This window comes from Lonchura striata, chromosome 4A (assembly GCF_050655825.1).
Source record: "Lonchura striata isolate lonStrDom1 chromosome 4A, ASM5065582v1, whole genome shotgun sequence".
NCBI lineage: Eukaryota > Metazoa > Chordata > Aves > Passeriformes > Estrildidae > Lonchura > Lonchura striata.
The window spans coordinates 19,861,007-19,880,656 of record NC_140742.1 but is presented as its reverse complement, the minus strand read 5'-3'; the positions used below and the strand labels follow the sequence as shown (position 1 = coordinate 19,880,656).

The 19,650-nt window shown below is 49.0% G+C and overlaps 2 protein-coding genes across 16 annotated transcripts in view; both read left to right on the top strand.

Annotated features, from left to right (window-relative positions):
- Positions 1–255: 255 nt before the first annotated feature.
- Positions 256–13,076, top strand: LOC110479890 (UAP56-interacting factor). Of its 8 annotated transcripts, none has more exons than XM_021547472.4 (9): positions 256–374; positions 2,685–2,828; positions 6,560–6,702; positions 7,967–8,091; positions 8,925–9,006; positions 9,364–9,407; positions 9,490–9,564; positions 10,230–10,341; positions 12,331–13,076. In XM_021547472.4, the coding sequence occupies exons 1-9, from the start codon at positions 287–289 to the stop codon at positions 12,433–12,435; spliced, it is 918 nt and encodes a 305-aa protein (XP_021403147.3). In that variant the 5' UTR covers positions 256–286; the 3' UTR covers positions 12,436–13,076. The 8 variants fall into 8 exon arrangements, with proteins under 8 accessions (XP_021403147.3, XP_077642737.2, XP_021403146.3 ...); XM_077786611.2 differs by having other exon boundaries at positions 11,098–13,076; XM_021547471.4 differs by having other exon boundaries at positions 8,922–9,006.
- A 3,699-nt stretch (positions 13,077–16,775) lies between these two features.
- LRCH2 (leucine rich repeats and calponin homology domain containing 2) overlaps positions 16,776–19,650 on the top strand; it is a 49,937-nt gene continuing 47,062 nt past the window's right edge. For all 8 annotated transcript variants that reach the window (XR_014952418.1, XR_014952417.1, XM_021547484.4 and 5 more), the window contains exon 1: positions 16,776–17,082. Coding sequence is in view for 6 of the 8 variants with exons in the window: in XM_021547484.4 (XP_021403159.2) it covers positions 16,794–17,082 (289 nt within the window). In the remaining 2 variants the exon portion in view is untranslated. The remainder of the gene's footprint in view (positions 17,083–19,650) is intronic.

The following is a 19,650-nucleotide window of genomic DNA, read 5'->3' as shown; positions in this document are numbered from 1 at the left end:
AGAATTCGGGGGGACAAGCGGAAGCCCAGAGGCTGAGGCACGGTGCTTAAGGCAGAGAGAGATGGAGTGGAGGTGCTGATGGAAAGGATCGCCGGGGAGGGTGCGGAGGGCAGGCAGCAGGGCAGGGCTGAGGGCGGGCAGGAGCGGCGCGGGCCCCTCGGCGCGGGCACAGAGCGGTCGGGCACGGGGCCGGGACGGCCAGGGCGGGGCCCGGCGGGGCCGGGCCGAGGGCCCCGCGGGGCGGGCGGGACGGGCAGGCGCAGTGAGCGCGCAGCGCTCCGGGTCCATGGAGACGGCGGGGCCGCAGCCCACGGCAGGGCCGCCGCCCGCGGTGGGGCCGCAGCCGGGGGCCGAGGAGATCGACATGTCCCTGGGTACGTGCGGGGCTCTGCCGGGCGTCTGGGCCGGACCGGGCCCTCCGTACGGGCGGGAGAGCTGGGATGGCTGTGTGCGGGATGGCTCGGGCCGGGCTCGGGCCGGTGGTGGTCCCGCTGTGCGGGTGCCCCTCTCTGAGTGGCAGCACGGGCAGAGGGGCCGTGTGCGGGCCCCGGGCTCGGCGCTGGGCTGGCAGCAGCCCGGAGCTCACGGCAGGGCGGCCCGGGGGACTCACGCAGAGCAGCCCCGGTGACAGCGGAAGGGGAGCCATGGCCTCGCCGTGTTATTTATAGTAGCTTGCTCCGATGCTCGCCATTCCTTTGGCACAGGGAATGTGGACTGTGCATAAGCAACTATCAGTCGCTCTGTCATGAACTCCCCAGGCCTGGATTCTGACGCATGCATGAGAAATCTTGATGGATTATCTTGTTGATGTCTCTGCTGTGAAAGTCCACCAGCACCTTTTATTATTGGGTCAGCTTCCTAACTGAAACCTTGTGTCATTTCTTCCCAGTGAAGAGTCATTTGTTAGGAACAACGAACATTTTCCACTGCAAACTTAAACTGATCCTTTGGCTAATGCACCCTTATGTTAATGTCTCTGTGAGGAGCTATAGCAACAGTTATAGCTGATTTTTGATTTATTTTTCTCCCATAGTGCTGCACACCCTTTTCCTCTTTGCTGATGTGTGATGCTCCCTTTGCTTTTCCTCTCCCTCAGTGCTTCTCTCAGTCAGACCTCCTCTAGTCCAGCTCCATATTCCATTCAGAATGCACCTTACTCAGGATAGAAGAGAGAATTGGAAAACAAGAGGCCCCTGGTGAAGAACTTGTTCCATCAGGTGGTTTTTTTTGTGTTTTCACATACATTTGTGCCTTACATAAGTTAGCAGTCACAAAAAAGTCTGCAGTAGCTGCTTTAAAGCTGCCCTGATAGATCTAATTCTGCCTGAGGGCATACATGTATCATCAATGACCTCTCAGGATTCCCTTGCAGCCTTGTGTAGTAATCCATTACATCACTCTGTTAACCTCATCGGGTTTATGGGCACAAAAGCCAGGGTAACAGCTCATACCCAAACAAAAAAGACACTGAAGGGTGACAGATCAGGCATCTGAGCATTCAGTCCCTCTCATTTCCTCATGCTGTGGACAGCCCACCCTTGGATGAGTGTGGTCACCTCCCTGCAGAGCGAGCAGGGATGCTTTCAAAACACTTCAAAGCATCCTGTGCTCCAAATCACACATGTCCGAAAGGCACACTTAGCTGAGACCATTAGCAAATTTATCCCAAGAACATGGCCCAGCATCTCCCAGCCTATTCTTTTCCTGGCAGACTTGAAAGAGAAATCACAAAAGCAGCCTGTTCTTACACATGCTCTTGTTTCTTTTCCTTGGGCTTTTTATTCATTAGGACACAGGACTTTCTTGATAGGAAATGACAAGGGACCAGTGCTGGAGGTCTGATAATTCATGGTAAGCACCCACTGAAAACTGATGGTACTTCTGTCCTTTGACTCCAGTGATACATTAAGGAGCTGGAGTAGCCACTGCCTCAGGGAAATGGGCTGTTTTGGACACTTTGTTTCTTTCTAATTAGTTCAAGTTAAAACATTCTGCCTGCAGCTTCACAGATGTGCCTTTATTATTTGTAAATAATTGCAAAGCATTTTCTGGAAGATTTGGAGTTAAAAGAAGAAAATGTTGGAAAATATGAATTAATGAAGAGACATCCCTTTGCCTTTGCCATTCCTCTGCATCAGAACAGCTTGAAGTAGGAAGATCCCATTGATTGCAGACCAGCTGATTGAGAATGGAGGGGCCTGAGCTGTTTCGATGGAGCTCTACATCTGGCAGTATTTTGTGCATGATCCAAGTAGCTCAAGAACTCTCACATTCTCCCCACATTGGCCACCTTTCCTACAGCCACTGAAGTCAGACCTTCTCAAAAAAGTTCTCTGCCCAGCACTGAGCTCCTGGTGCCCCTGCAAAAACATCTTTCCTTAGGCTTGTTGGAAGCCTGCAGGATCAGACCCCTCGGTCTGAAATCTCTGTCCTGCCCATGGTGGGGATGTGCTCAGTGGTGGTGCATTTGCAAATCATTTGCTGCGCTCTAATCTCCAGCCCACAGGAGCTCAGTAAATTGATCCTATACTTTCTAAACTAAGCTTAATCTTTCATTGTGTGCCTCGTTTAGCTCACAGAACAGCAAGGCCCATGTTTACCACAGACAATTCCAAGCACCCAAAGAGGGAATCACTGTTGGTGGAAAGTGCAGTTTCTATGGATTTCTCCTCATTTCATTCTAGATGACATCATAAAGCGCCACAGGAAAGAGCAGATAGATGCCAGTGCCTTGGGCGACAGCAGAAGGCAGCAGGTCAAGAACAGGAGTTCAGCCTCCGGATATGGGTGGCCGCAGTACCGACCCTGGAAGCAGAGGAATTTGCAAGGTAGATGGGCACTTGAGATAGCAGAGGCTGGCCAGGCTGGGAAGTGCATTTTTTAGCAAAATCCATCTGTTAAATCCTTCTCCTTTCCAATTTCTGTGTGCATATAAGATGCACTCAGGCTCTGATTAGCTTTTCTCTCCATAACCATGGAATATCAGGGCCCTTTCAGAGCATAATTCGCCCATTTCTCTCCCTTCCACTCTCATGAATTACTGATTTAAAGTGACTTAATATCTATTCTCTATTCCCCTTGGCTTTGCATATTTTAATTATGCCTGTTCCTAATCCTCATTTTCCCAGAGCAGATTTAAATTATCGAAATTACCCCCTCAGTAACTGTATTTGATAGCTCAGTTATTGAAGCTAAATAGTCACTTTTGCCAAGCATGCTATTTTTTATGGTGAGGTTTTTTTATAATATCAAACGTTCACACCTTTGTTTCGTTCCACTGGCTTTTACCTACAAACCAAAGTTATCTGCTGCATGAAATGACATCTCTACAAACTTTTTTTTTAATTACTGCTAAGTCAGTCCCTGAAGATTTTAGTGATATTTTGCAGAAATATCTTTTCAGTCATACATTGGAGTACCAGTCACAGATCAGGACAGTGGGATCACTGGGAGATATTCTGCTTGTCTCTGCTCTGCCTCCCACCTTTGTGTTCTTGGTGTCCACCTCACAGTGCCTTACTGAGGATTGTTCTAGTTCAAATCATAATGGTGATAAATGCCCTTAGCAAATTGATTTTTCTGTCAAAACCCACAGGCTTTGATATTCTCCCTCACTCAAGCAATTACTGCATTCAGAGGCAAATCCAATAAAATATTTTTTCCCTATTTCTTAGATGGGAGAGCTTTTCTGTTAATTTATATAATTATTTTGGCTAGTTTTAGTATTTCATAGGTTTCCAATGAGTCTGAATTCAGCCCTGCCAAGTGCAGAGACCTGCCATGCTGTGTGGTGCTGATTGTCAGTGGCAATTTGGGGAAGCTCAACATGACTGGGAATTTAGCCCATAATTCATATGGGGCTCTGTTCACTATGGTCACTGCTGAAATGCAGTCCCTTCTGGGCTGAGATGTGATAACCATTATCAAAATGATGATCTGAGGAGCCCAGCACTGTAATGACAGAGGAGGCGGAAGGGGTAGTATGCTGATTAAACCAGCAAGCAAAATGCTGTTAATCCCTCTTGGAATATGGCTTAAACCTTTTCCCTAGTGGGGGAAAGATGATTTTTAATTACGAAAAATTAGAATTTCAAATCTCCTTGGAAAAAAGAGTCTGTCAGACATGGAAATTTACTCCCACTCTGGACTGGCTGAGCAGAGGTGCCTTTTGGCCATCCCAGTTGTGTTCAGAGCCTGGCTTTGAGCACACACCCAAACATGGGTGGGCGGGGGTTCTTCCCCAGCTGCTGATGGTGGGGGGTTTTATTGAAATGTTCTTACATTGTATTAAATATCTGCCAGGCCTTTTGCAGACATGAAGCCTCCCACGTGTCACACTTCAGGACACAGATGACAGAGCAAGGCCTTGGTCCCCAGCTGGTGTGATGGAGTCCCCCTTGGAGGCTGATGGCTCTGTCATGTGTTATTTGTGTTGAGTGAGTTGTGCCTGAGTGCACTGCTGAGCACAGGCTCTCTAATAGGAACAGACTGACAGGGACACAATTTTCTAGTCAGGGCTACCTTCTGCAGCCATCCCTCCCATTGCCCTTATGGAGTATCCACGAAAGGCAGCTGAGCTCAGTCTCTTGTCCTCTCCAGGGTGTAGGAGAACTGTGCAGCAAAGCTGGGTGTCCAGGAGGAAAGCAGTCCAGCAAATGGGCAAGAGATAGGGACAGGCCCAGGGTGGGGGCTGAGGAGAAACAAGATTTTAGGGCTAAAATCAGACTGGGGGAATAGAAGCAGGAGAAAAAAATCAAAGGGACATTGACTACAGCAAGTCCACATGTGGTCAAAAAGAAACGGTTTGCCAAAATTGAATGTTTGTCACGAGAGGAACATTTACATACCAGCACTTCTGCAATGAGAGGGCATTGTCTGCAAAGGAAACAACAACTGACCCCAGAGCTTGTGAACTGTGTTACATTTTTGTGCATGTTCTCAACCAGCACCTCTGGCCATGGGGCATGAGCATGGTTTTTGGGATCTGCTTCCCAAGGGCCTCTACTGTTGCCCTCCTGTTTTAGAGCCAGAGCAGCTCAAATGATTTTCAAGCATGTTCCAGTGCAGGCAGCTCCAGCTGGTACTGGCTGGTGTTACACCCTGAAGCTGGAGCCTTCATTCATTGTGGCCGTTGTGACCCCTCACAGCAACTACACTGCTTCCTCAGAACATTTCCAGTTGCTCCAAGGCAGTATAAATTGCTGTCATGTAGCAGTCAATGATGAAAGACCAATATATGCACCTCACTTGTCTGTGCTTTGTGTCAGTGAGATTCTGCTGTGAGATCCAGGTTTGAGTGCACTCCCACTGCCCTCTGCCATGCACAGATTTGTGCCTAATTTATACAGCCTCCAGGTATGGGCACATATCACTGGTATAGCAGCTGTTGGGGGGAATGGGCTCAAAACAGAGGGGCTTAAGTGACCTTCTGGGGATAGCAAAGTCAGAAGCAGCAGTGAAGGAAAACACGTCTACTGCTGTTCACCCTCTGTGTGCATTGAGAAGTAGAACATCTGGTTATAGATAATAGAGGTGTTTGGTGGACTTGGGCCACCTTCTGGACATGCTTGAGCTCTCTGCCTTGGTAACAGAGATCAGAACACAGCGTGGTGATGACCCTATTCAAGCAAACCCTTGATAAACTGGTGTGAAGGGTAGCCTGGTGATTCCCCAGCACTGGGCCAAGCTTAATGGTGCTGGTGACCAAAGTGGCTCTGCTTAGGTGTTGCTTCAGGGTTCTGCTGGTTTGTGAGGTAACAGAAATAAATTCCATCTTGGCATTCTAGCCGTGGGTTTGTGATTGTAGTTGTGACTGTGTCAGCTCACACAGTGACTCAGAAACTTTCTGAGTCTCTCATTACAACTACAGAATTGTATTATGTGGTGTAATTAGGTTTGGAAGCACTGTGCCTCAGTCTGACAGGGCTTAGGGCTTTCCTCTTGTTCAGCTCTTCAGCACTCTTCAAAATCATCAGCAGGCTTAGGGGAGAAGGTTAAATGCAGGATGGACAGCAGGTGTGTGTGTATCATATAAGAGCAGCTGGAAGTTTCCCCTTCAATACAAGAAGCTATGGTGTGTCAAGCTAAAAGATAATAAATAAATAAATAAATATAAACTATATTATGATGGGGTCCCTCAGAGCTATTTCAGGCTGCTGTGGGGTTGGCTTTGGCATGCTTAATCATGTGTATATCTGTATCTAAATGCTTTTTCTGTTTCACAGCAGTTAATTCATAGCAGTTTGAGCTCTGACAACAGATTGACATTTCTCCTGATGTAGGTATTCCTGTCTTTATTTTATGAGGAATCAGAATTGTGAAAGGCTTTTCTCTTCTTTATTCTTTCACATCAAATAATGTGTATGGCAGTCCTATACACAATAAGAGTCCTAGAGAGACATTGGAAAGATTAATTATTTAATATGAATGAGTGTGACTTTTACACCACTATTTCTGTAGATACTCCTGTTTCACATTAAGTTAACCTTGTAATCTATTTATGAAACTAATCATAAACCAAATTTTGAATGATGCTAAAGTAAGAGGGCTTTGTTTTTAGGACCTAACCATTTCAGAAGAGGGTTTGGACAGCAGCAATTCAATCGGAGACAATTCAGGAATGCTTTACCTGGTCGCAAGAGAAGAGCAGCTGCTGCATTTGATGGAGTGAGTCCTTTAAATCGCCAAGCATCAGCTCAGGAGGTAGGGGAATAAGGAAGGTATGGCTTTTCCCAAATGTCTTGTAGAAATCGGATCAATTTTATGATCCTGGATCACCCCAAAGAACAATCTAAATAAAAAAAACATCTTTTAATGCCTGTGCACAGCATTTGTATGCATAGGTGAATACAGACATACATGCATATGGAATAGCAATTTTACAGTTAATTTTATAGAGCTGCTGTCTTAGCATAATTTTACTGATCAGTTCCCATGGGTTTTGCCAGAAAAGATGTTTTTTAAATTGGTATTAAATGGTTTAAAAATATTTCCATAGAAATTAATTCCGTGGCATTTCATCTTACTATTATAATTTAGAGGAGGTGTGTTAAGATTTTTTATTTGTTCTCTACCCAGAGTATTTTCCAAGCTCCTGTGAAGTCAGAGGACAGACTTGCTGACTTGTTCAGAGATATACTTTCCACCAGAGACACTGCTTCCCACTGCTGTGACAGATAGTGTGAGAGGCAGCTGGGTTTTCCTGCACTGATGAAAATCCACTCAGTTAGGAGGTCATAGATGTTCCATAAGCTTTTTTAAAAAAATGCAAGTGCTGAAAAGGATGGCACATTTAGTGACTGTGTTGTAGGGATATAAATAAGAAAACTCTAAACTGAGCATTCATGTGCAAGGAGTAAGGTTATTCCTGAAAAGAAAGATCAGGATGACTCAGATACTGAGTGTGCCTGGTATTTTACAGAGAGTAATAAGCAGTTGCTAGGAGGCAGAGTTCTACAGTAGCTTCCACTTTGGAGGAATAAACCAAGGGGGAAGAATATGGAAATAGACTTCAGTTAGTTGGTACTAACATGATGGTAGTTGTCCCACAGAAATCACCAGGCTGGAGCCTGGGGCAGTGTGTGTTGGAACTGCAGGTCAGACCCTGCTGAGGGGTCTTCCGGTGTGTTTCATTCATCAGGGTGTGGTCCAGGCAATGCGCATGTCCAGACAAGAAAGAGCTGATGATCAAAAGGAAACCTGAGCAGGGCTGTAATGCACAGATTCTGTGAGATTTGCTCTGCATGGACTGATCTTTGTTTCTTCTTTGGTTTCTGCAACATTAGAACAAAACATTCTCCCTGGCATTTGTAGTTCCATGTGCAGGAAGCAAGGCATACCCCCTGATTGTTGACAGCAATGTCAGAGAAGAGCAACATCTTGTGTGCTGTCCCTTGCCCTCACTGCCTGTTCTTGTACCAAGATTGTGCTTCAGGTGACAGCTGCTGAGATCTCACTGCTCTTTCAGGGCACCAAGAAGAACAATACTTTTGCCAAAAGCAGCAGTGGGCAGCAGGAGGAACAGCCACAGCCATCTCCAGGCACCAAGAGATTCAGAGCAGATGCTGCCAGCATCTGCACCCCAGAGAGAAGGTAAAATCTTTGGTAACTCTGGGTTATTTTGGTTTTCAGTGGTTTTTAGCTGTGCAACTCATTGGATTCCTCTCTCTGTATATGCCAGCTTGGTGTGGCTACAGCCATGTGCATGTGCAGCACCAGAAAAATACCCCTGACTATGTTAGGAAGGCACCTGGAAAGGAAACAACCTCACACTCATAGTTAATAATGCCAATATTAATCTCTGATTTTATTTCAGGAAGCACAGAAAATGTGACCTTTGTATTTTTAATAAACTTCCTTGTTTTGGGAAACACTTTTGAATGGTGAAATAGCATTTATTTTCATACAGGCAGGAAATACAGATTCCAGCCCTAAGGGATGGGCAGAGACAGGGCGTCTGTCCCAGTGAGGGGCTGCAGGAGCAGACTGTGCTCCAGGAGCTGTGAGGAAGGCAGTGTGCCAGGTGCTGGGCATGTCTTAGTGCCTGTCTCATCAAGATCATTGTGTTCTCTGAGCTTGAAAGGAAGCTCCTTGGAATCCTTCCTCATCTCTGAGCAGAACAGGGACTGAATAACATTGAGAAGTCCTTTCTGACCTGATTTTTTTTCTATGATTTTCCTCACGTTATTTGCTTTTAATGAAAAAAGCTCAGAACACATAAACTGTTGCCTCACTTGAGCAGAAAATCAAGTTCCTCTGAAATCCTTTGCTGGCAGAAAAACCTGTTGGGCTGAACTTGGTAACACACAACCTCATTTGCTTCTTACACTGCTTTTTAAGACCAGCTTGGGTTAGATATTTTGGCATTAAATGTTAGAGAGAACTGGTATCATCCTCACCTCTTTGTCTCTCTTCTTTACCAGCAGGCCTTTCCTGCTGAACAGGGGATTGGCGTTCCAGCAGAAGCGGGTGCAGCAGTGGCTCTCCAAAGCCCGCTTCCAGAGAGGGGTTAGTACTTGAGACATTTCCTCTGCAGTCTGCTGGTAGTGACAAACCTTCATGTTTTACCAGCCCAGTTGTAGCTTTGCTTCCAAAAGTAACTGGGTGAGAGAGGTGGAAGACCTGCATGTATTGGTAGGAAACTATTTGCAAGCAGTTTTTAATGCAGTTTGGTATTCTGGCAGCTGGGAAGTAAATCCTGGGAGGGTGATTAAAATGTGCCAGTGGGAAACCACAAATTAGCATGTTTCTTGATAACTCACAAGAAAGGAGCTCTTCAGATACACCAAAGAAAATCCTGGAAAAGGAGTCACTGTTTCTGAGAGCTGTTTCTTTTAAGTAATTGTTTTAAAATATATTTTACAGCAGATGGATTCTCAGGGAGAAGGGAAACCGCCAAGGACGAGAAGGTAATTGCGGAACAAAGGCATAATGCAAATATGACAGCACTTTTTCAGGCTTGAAGCTGGATAAATCTCCATGTCTTGGCAGGTGGCAAGTGAAACCCAGCCCAGGAGCAATTCTGACTGTTTCTGTGGTTAATCCCCAGGCAGGCCAGCCCAGCCCGTAAGTAAATGAGGTGATTTGTTAGTGTGGGAGCACTACAAAAGCCATTGCAAGTTCCTTTAGCATTATTGCAGCTTCACTTTTGTAATGAGTGTGCAGTGAATGGTTCAGACCCAAAATGGTTAGCAAATGATGTCTGGTTCATTTCCCAGCATACCAGAAGGAGATGCAAATTTCCTGCATTTACCTGTAATTGCATGGTAATCTGTAATTATCTTTCCTTCATTTGTTATGCAGAGTGAGGAGAAATGGAAGCACCATTGTGGGAAGAGGTGGCAGGCTGGTTGTGCTGGTTGTGGGGTGTTGGGAGAAACAGCATGCCCCAAAGGGAGACTTCAGACCTCGTGCCCCCTGTGTAAGAGGAGCTCAGAGGCTGGAAAGGGGCAGCTGCAGGACCTGGCATCCAGCTGGGGGCAGAGAGAACAGTGGATGAGGGCACTGTGCATGTTCTGGGTGCAGAGAGCACCCCTCAATAGCCTGGAAGTGACAGCCCCCAGTGCTGGAACTCTACCTGCACAGCTGCTCTCCTGGCTTTGCTAGGGGTCAGACACACCATTGGACGGGTGGAGTGTGCAGGTGTGACCTTTACTCTGTGTAGATTTGCAGAGGGTGGTAAGTGATCTGCTTTAGCATCCTGAGTGATTGCAGCTCTGTCCTTTCCCCAGGCCTGGATCCAAGCGCCCATTCCAGCGAAGCTGGAGACCCCCAGCACGGGTGGCCAAGCCCCAGCCCAAGGGGGTGCTGCTGAGATTCAACTTCCACGCCATGGCCAACCAGGTAGACAATTGTCGACCGGACAGGAGGCACTTGGCTCCCTGCAGCAGCCCTGCCACTGAGCTGTTAATGTCACACTCAGGTTTTTGGGGCTGCCAGCTGGGTTTATCTAACACAACCTGGGAGGAAAGTCCTGTAACTATGTTGGCCAGGTTGCTTACAAAACTGAAGGCACTTGAGAAGACTGTTCAGCAGCTACAGACTCAGCCCAGTTTTCCCCACTCTGATGGCCTGTCTTGGCCTGTCCATGTGCTTGCTTGGAGCAGGGAGGTCCTGCTGATGAGTAGTCCTGACCAGAGGGGATTGTTTAACTGTCAGTGCTTCCCATTCTTCAGAGATACATGGCACTTCTGGGCTTTGCTCGCTCTTTGCTTTGGTGCCCGTCTTGGTGTCACATTTTACACTGAAGTATAGTCCAAGAGCATTGGGGCAGCTGAGAAATCCCACTCCACCTTCTTCATTGCCAGCGTTTCTTGTCTGGATGGTTTGGTTTTACCTGATGCCTTGTACTCAAATGCCATCTGCTTGCTCCTGTTCTTGCCGAGGATGCCCTGTGTCTTGGGGCTGGGAGCTGCTTGAAGGTTTTCCAGCCACACACAATCTGTCAAGCTCCTTGTCTCTGTGTGCTGAGTGGTTTAATTGACTAACCAGCTGCGAATCACTAGCCTGACTGATGGGCTCTAATCAATACCCCGCTACAAGTTTGGCTGTGCTTTGCCACAAGACAAGGGACTGACTCGCTCTCGCTTTCCCCTGCAGACCAGCCTGACGCTGGATGAGAGGTTCTCTAGTCTGAGGAATAAGAGGCGCTTTACAGCAGCCAGGAGCGCCGGACGGACGGTCACCATGCCTTAGGACCGCGTGCTCGTCATAGGGACTGCATGTGACAGTCCAGGCTCCATGACAAGGCCTCAATAAAAGTCACTAGATTCCCTTTGAGATAGCTGATTTGGCAATGTGCTGTCTCCTTCCTTACACACAGAGTGAATGAGTGATTGAGGGCAAGGATCAGGCAGGATGAGAATGTGGGCCAGAGGGACATGGGCAAGGTAGTGGAGGGGAATGAGCAGAGATAGATTTACTGGGAGAGCTCTGCTGGAAAGCTGTAGGGCTGGCACCAGCTGTGTCCCCCTTCCTGGGCACCCTGTGCTGACCATGGTGATGGCTGATAGTGGGAGGGTGTACCATGGAGCCTTCCCTACATTGCTTGGTGGGTAGGAGGGTTTGAGGATGATGTGCCTGCCCACATGGGAGACAGGAAAGTGGAGATGTTGCAGCTGCCCACAGCCACCAGCATCCATCTAATTGCCCAACTTGGTGTGCTTGCAGGCATCCCTGCCCAGAAGTTTGCAGTGTAAGACTGCTCCACCCTGAAAACTTGTTGCTTTGCCCTGGCAGTCAGGCCTGCATACCTTTCATTTCTCTGTGGATTGCTGTGCTGTTCTGACTGCTGCTACAGGGATAGGGTGAGACATGCCATGCCGTGCTGCTGGAGTCACTGTCCACAGCATGGAGCAAGACAAGCTGCCCCAGCCCAGATCACATTTTCCAGTGCTGAGTAGATCTGCATTAGAGTTTTTGTAGTTGCAGCTCCACCTGTGCTCAAAGCAACAGCATAGTCAAACCAGCAGCAGCACTCTGATAAACATTGGGTGAGATGTTAATGAGCTGGGTTTAGATATTTGTTAATGAAGCCCTACATCAGCCCTGAGTAACTCCTCCATTCTCCATCCACTGCTGGAACCCAGCACTGAGGATGCTGGACACAACCTGTTACTGGGCTCTAAGCTATACTTATAACAGGAAATATTTGATAGACTGCTTTACATTTTGCACCAAACATCTTTAACAAGAGACTGGACTTGGCATTCATTTTGTAAGAATGTGTGAAATGTTGTTAGTTGAAGAAGCAATGCTGTATGAGTCCAGTGCAGTGAATAAAAAACTTAACTTGTCAAATATAACCTCTGGTTATTTCCTTTTCTTCAACAGCTCTTTGATGCAAGTTCAGCTTCTCAGAGTGACAATGCATGGGCTGGTGCTTTGGGGGAAACTGGTCCCCATTGGTACCCATCTGCAGGTAGTTTACTGCTTTAAAAGCTGGCTCCAAAGCAGTGTGAGGTTTTCAATAGGTATTTGGTAAAATTTTCACTGTGGTCTCTTATGCCTTGAATGTTACTGGCAAAATTATCAGAGCAGTCCTGGCTCTGAGTATTGTCCCAGACTGAGAAGCAAGATGTATTCATTTGCCATCTGTATAGCAGTTGTCTTCTGTTAAGTGGGCAGTTTTTCCTTATCTCTTCCACAATCAATCCTCCCTCAGGGGAGACATCTGCTGATAATGGGCCACTGAATGTCACTGCATGACTGATAAGAACTAGAACATCCCACTGTGAGATGCTCTGCCCAGAGGGAGGAGCCAAACATTTCTACCTGCATATAACCTTGAGTTTCTGGAACACCGGCACAGCTTTTTCTGCACTGGATTTCCCAGAGGAACAGCTGCCTGTTCCACTGCAGGAAGACTACACCTTTCCTACAGGATCACTGCTCCGACAGAACCACACCTGACACTCCAGGAGCACTGCAGCCAAAATTCCCAATTGGACTGCGGCCAACACCCTGACTAACAGGGTGTCAGGTTGTATTCTGATTCTGTCAGTGTTGTTTTGGTTCACTGCATTGTTTATCTTTTTTTTTTCCTTCCCTAATAAAGAACTGTTACTCCTGCTTCCACATTTTTGCCTGAGAGCCCTCCTTAATTTCAATTTTATAACAATTCAGAGGGAAGGGGTCTACATTTTATCATTTCAGGGTAGGCTCCTGCCTTCCTTAGCAGACACCTGCCTTTCCAAACCAAGACAAGTATGTTCAGAATTAAACAAATGCACCCCAACACTCAGGTTAATGAATTCTATAGGAAACATCATCCCTTCATGCAAATAGTCTGTATGTCATGGAAATTGACAAGTTGAACAAGAAACACTGTCACAAATGGCAGTATTCCTAATTTCAATTGCCTCATGACTATAAATATGGACAGAAGACGGCAGACTTGCTAGGAAAACATGAGTACTTCTTCAATCAGATTGCAAAGGGACGGAGCCATTCAGTCCTGAAAGAATAGCTGAGTGGGAAGCATCCTTTTGCTTTTCAGATTGCACCCTGTTTCTATTCTCCAAATAAATGATTTTTAGCAATCTGTACCTTATAATCTTTTAACCGCTCTTTAAATTTATGTTGAGGGCTTAGGTGGTAAAAACTGGTTTTTTTCCTAGCTTGATTGCCTTGCAGTGCTGGGTGACTTTTTATGTAGCAGGATATAAAACAGGCTTTGCACTGAATTCACAAGCAGCCAAAATGCATAACTGTCACACTAAAAACATACTGGGAGAGGGCACAGTGTGAACTCAGCAATAACCCATTCTGCCACAGTACTAAACCCACAGAATAATTGTCTAAAAGAATTATCCCTGCTGTTGTCAACAGAGTGAACTGCTGCACAGGGCTTGCCTGTCCTTTGGGAAGGGTATTTGTGTGACACAGTTTAGCTGCTTCCTGAGCCATCACTGGGGCACATGTGCCCTGTGCTCATCCAGTGTCTGACAGCTCCCGTGCATTGTCCTGTGCTGGACAGGTGGGCCAGCAGTTCCCCACCTGGGGACTGGCAGCATCTTGCTTTGGCTGAGCTCCCAGCCAGGATGGCTGCACAAAGGCTGGGGCCACTGTGAAGGGGCAACTCTGTGACATGAAAAACTTCTACTCTTTCAGGCCAGGCAACACCACCTCCAGAGTAACACCTCCAATGGTGTCTGAGAAGTTTAAAAATGATGGAGCAACTGCAAAGGGTTAGAAGAGAGTCCCCACAGTGCATCTTGCATCCCAGGGGAGGGAGGACACCAGTATAGTTGTGTGGCCCTGCTTGGTCACTGCACGGAACCCACAGTACCATTCACCTTTAGCCACTTGTATCATTGCATTTCACATCACTTGGTGGAAGATTCTTCCAGTATTGCTTTTTGCTTTCTATTTATCTGTCATTCCAAAGGGCCCCTGCTCTGCTTCACTCTTATGAGCTGCAGAGCCACTTTGCCTCCTGCTCCATGTCTGCAGGCAGAATCATCCTACACATTTGGCTCAATACCAGTCTGAGTTTATTCATCCTCCACCCTCTCTGGCTGGAACCTTAACCAAGGACAGCAGTCAGCAGTGTTTATACAGGTTGGCCTGATTTTCTTGTTGTGAATCTGGGGAATGATTGGTTTTTTCAGGGAAAGAGCAGAAGCTCTGGCCCAGTCAGACTGGCAGATATTCATCTGAAAGCTCAAATCCCAGAGCCCCCACAAGTACCCACAGCTAAGGCCAGAGGAAGCAGACAGCCACAATACTTGCAGGTGACAATGGGACCCCTTTCCCCCAGAGCTGCATTTTGCACACTGAGCTCTCTGCTGGAAGGGCAATCTGTCTGCCAGGACAGGGTGATCCCCAAATGCACACAGCACGGCACTGCAGGACTGAGGCCTTCACTCTTCAGGACCTGCTCAGAGACCTGTTGCTTCTCTTTCGACCGCCACTTTGCTCTCGGGGGTTTCTCGCCGCTGTCCCCCGTCTCTCCCTGGCCCCCCGGGACCCTCCGGCTAGCTGTCCCCTCCGGGGCCGGGGTTTTCCGCGGTCCCGCTGCCCTGGGCTTACCAGGCAGCGTCTGGGTTAGCACGGTCCGAGCTGCGGCGCTGCCTCAGTCGCCGCAAGGGTTCGAGATAAAGAGACCAAGAGAGACCAATGGTATGCTTGTCCAGAGAGATTGTATTGCCTGAAGCATTGCAGTGACCAAGGGCCCTGGGCTATTGCCCAGATACAGTTTTATACAGCAAAATTAAGAGATAAGGTCTTAAACAATAGAGACAGTGTTCAGCTAAGGCACATCAGAACCACCCCAGGGGCCAGGTCCAATGGGAACTGCTCAGGGGTGGGGAGAAGGGGGCCTACAGAGGAATGCTGAAGCGGGACTTTCCCGAAACAGTGGAGCATACATAAATGTATCTTTTCCCTCAGTTTCTCATTCCCAAAGCCTTTCTAAAACAATGGGGCATACATGAATGTATCCTTTTCCTCAGTTTACCATTCCCAAGGCCTTTCTAAAACAATCCTCCATGCTACCATGCCAGCATGACTGCAACAGAGACCCTGGCTCATTGGTTCTGCTGAATTTCACCCAGACATCAGCCACATCATATTTCAGGTCTGGTCCTTTTGTGATCAATAATGGCTCAGCTGTCTATCAGTGACCTGTTGCTGGCTGAAGGCCAGTCTCTTCCATAACCCCTAGAGAGGGGATTTCCCTTAGATCCCCCAATTAGGCATGACATATGCATGCAAAAATAAACAAAAAAAACAATCCAAACCAATTCAAGAATTCAAGGGTCTTCCTGAGGTTCAAGGCTTAAAAGCAGATTTTGCTCATCAAACATATGACAATTGCATTAAAATGTGTGTCTTTGAGGCTTTCGTTAGCATTTCCTAAACACAGCTCCAGAGCCATTTCTGGAAGAGAAATATGCAGCACCTACCAAGGACTGATTACATGGTACAAGAGGTAATTAATTATCCATCCATCCAGTCTCCCTGCAGTTCTGTAGCATTTTATTCAGGTAACTGGTCCCTGGACCTTGCAAGGGGGCTTCTGATTTATGTCCCCCCACTGCCCGTTTACATTCTGAGCTCTGCCCATTTGTGTCTGTGGGTCTTTCGTGAGTGTTCCTTCACCCATTTTAGGGTGAGCCGCTCGCTAGTCTTGCCTTTGATCTGCCACAGCCGATTCGTGGGTGATTTTTGCCGCTGCCACAGGCGGGGATCCCCAGTCCGTGCCCGGCAGAGGCCACGGAGGCTGTGGTGCTGCCGGCGCAGGAGCGCTGCAGGCCCGAGGAGCGGCCGATGCTGTGCGATGCCGGGGCAGAGGCGACGGCACCCCCGAACGGTGCGGTGAGGGCAGCGGGCAGAGCCGAGCGGCCCCACGACCGGGCAGGGCCACGCTCGCAGCGGCGCCGGAGCTGCCGAGACGATGTTCTCCGTGTTCCTTTGGCTCCGAACGCTCCCCGCTGCCTCCCGAACGGCGCCCCCCGCGCCCGCTCCCGTCCCAGCTGCGGGACCCTCCCTCGCTCCCAGGATGCCTCCGTTGCTAAGAGGATCCCGGTCCTGGTCCCGATCCCCTTCCCGACCCCGATCTCGATCCTATTCCCGTTTCTGATCCTGCTCCCTCAGCTCCAGGCAGCGCCCCCTAGCGGCATACGAGCCGTCGGGCACACAGCCGCACGGCCCCTCAGGCGGCGCCGCCGTCGCGGATTGGTTGGCGCGGCCGAGGGGCGCCGGTAAGCCCCGCCCAGGACCGCGGCGCCCCCTGCGGGCCCCGCGGCGCCTGCGCAGCGGTCCCGGCCGTTGTTGTGGTGGGGCCGGTCAAGATGGCGGCCGGGCAGGGGTGCGGCGGCGGCGGCAACAACGGCACTGGCAGCGGGACCGGGACGGCGGCCGGGAGCGGAGCGGCGGGGCTCAGCATCCCCGCGCACCTCACGCTCTCCTTCTCGTCCGGTCCGCACTGGGGCGCGGCAGCTCTGCCGCAGTCGCACACGGTGCGCAGCCTGGAGCGGGCCCTGGAGGAAGCGGGCAGCTCGGGCATCCTGTGCCTTAGCGGGAGGAAGCTGCGCGACTTCCCCAGCAGCGGCTGCGACCTGAGCGACACCACGCAAGCAGGTGAGGGGGCCCTGGCAGCGCCGGGCCGGGGCTGCGGGCGTCCTGCGGGACCTCTGCGGGCCCGGCGCTGAGGGCGGGGGGCGTGGACCCGCTGTGGTGGCCGCTGAGGCCGGGCGGTGGTGTTATAAGTTGAGGCGAATAATTTGATTCAGCCTTTTAAGATCAATTAATAATTTTATTAATTACAGCAAGCGATAGCAAGCAAAACAGCGCTGGTTCAGCTGGGAGCCTGGCTCCGCCAAAAGCTAACAACCTTTCCTTCTCTTCAGTCCCTTTTTATCTTGCATGAGTGGGGGTGATGAGTCTCGTTCCACCGTGGTTATCAGTCCCAAAAACAATGGATTTCACAAGTGGGGTGGTGTGTCTCCTTCCACTGCGGTTTATCAGTTTTCAGCAACAATGGGTTTCCACTGCGGTTATCAGTTCCAGCCAGTCCTGCAAAATCTTTTACAATCTTTGTGGTTACCAGTCAAGCCTGCAAATTCCATGTCCCGACTTCCCCCCCTTTTATCCTAATTTCATACTTTTGATGAACAAACAAGTCAATGCAGTTTCTCACAGGTGGCAGGTAGCCCGGGTGCGAAGATGCAGCGGGAGGATTCCCCGCGGTGGCAGGGGAGGGCTGTGGGGGCAGCTGAGGGGGTGACACGGGAGCGGCCGCTGTGGGTGAGGATCGGGGATTCCCCTGGGTGAGGGCAGGGGGGCGGCTTCGCGTTTGGAGGGCTCTCTGTGCAGGCACCGGGCCGAGGTTTGGAGGATGTGGGGCTGCCGTGTCAGGGCTGCCCCGCTGGGCGCACTCGGGCCCGTTCTGCCCCTTGAGTGTGGAGCGAGCGTCCATGCAGGTATGGGCTGTGAGCGGGGCACGCTGAACCTGCTGTGTGCGAGGGGAGCGGGGGACCGGAGGTGCCCGTGAAGGCGGGGGCGAACTCTGTGTGAGCGTGTGCGATAGCACAGGGGTGTGTGAGACCGTGGAAGGGCACAGGGCTCTGTGTGCGTGTTATATGTGCGGGGGCACGGGGCTGTGCGGGCAGAAGGGCTTCCTGCACCGCTCGGCCGTGCGTGTCCGAGCTCATTGGTGCTCGGTGTTCGGAGGGTGGAGGTCGCTGCCCCCTGTGTGCTGGGAGCAGAGCCGGAGCTGTCCGTGTGCCCGGGCTGCCGTGTCCGGGGCTGTGCGGGGCGGAGAACGGTTCTGTGCGCGGCGGGGGCAAGGTGCTGCGGTCTGTGTGCCTGCAGGGAAGACGGGCGGTCTCAGGGAATCAATCGGGCATTGCAGGGGAGAGGGGCGGTCTCTGGGAATCGGGCATTTGTCCCCTGTCCCAACGTGCCTTAAGGTGGGAATTGCAGTTAGTGTGTCTGGAGCAGGGTGAGGAGAGCACTTGAGTTCGCACTCGGGGGAATGAGAGCTCCCTGTTGTGGGTGGAATGTACCTTCAAGCGTGTCGGATCCCTTGCAGTGAAAGCTGTATCGCCTGGGGTATCGCGGTCCCCGCTCAGTAGGAAGGTGGTTCCAAGTACGAGGGATGTGTTGAGCATCCAGCAGTGAGTGTGGAGAGCTTGGTGTGTTCACTGTGTTGGATATCGTGAGTGCGGGCCTGGATTTACCCAGACTTTTAGGTGAGGTAAATATGGAGGCATTTTTCTTTACGGTTCCTGGAAAACAAAGCTACCTTTTCTATGGAGGTTCTCTCATATTGTGGCTCATCTCCATTTACTTGTGGGGTTTTTTTTGCTACTGGGGTAGTTGCTGAAAATGGATAATTTTAAATAATGTCCTAGACAAAAATATTACTGAGAGGCCCAGGATCTTTTGTTCACAAATAGTAGTCGCTTTTGAAAATATTGTTTGAGTGAATAAATGCTGGGGGCGGGGGGGGGGGCGGTGGGGGGGGTGGTGTTTTGGGGCTTTTCTTTCCCCATGGGTTACAAATAGCTGGCATATTGTTTGGAATAGGAAACTATCCATGGTGGTACCTGAAAATAAAAAGAGTTTCTATGAAATAATGGAAGCTGGAGTTTTCCTTGTAATAGCATGAAAATGTATTTAGCAATGCTGTCAGTTACTGTCTTGTATAGATATTCAATAACCAAAGCACTCAGAAAGAAAGAAGCATTATAGGCATAAAGGCAATCTGTTATTAAAAAGACTTTCTGCATCCTGGAGCATCAAGGGTCTGTACTTTTTGTTTACTTCTAATTATTGCTTTGTACATTTTGTTAAGTTTTTTTTTTTTTTTTTTTTTGTCCATTTATTTTGAATCTCAACATTTGAGTCAGAGCTGTCTACAGTGATCTTGTCTCTGTATTCTAGGATGTAGTAAAGCCCAGTCATTCCCATTAGGATTAAGTTGTTATTGTGAATGGTGGTGTGAAAATGTTTTAAGGGCTGTTTCTGGCAGAAATAGCTTTATTGCTTGCTGCTCTAAAATCCTGTACTGAAATAGTTGAACTGTGTCTATGTAAGTACCATCTCGGGAGAAGTCTGATTTATTGTAGTCCTGGTTTATGAATGAATCCTGGTGAAATACAAATTTTAGATGTCTTTCAAAAGATGCTTGTAAAAAAAGAAGCC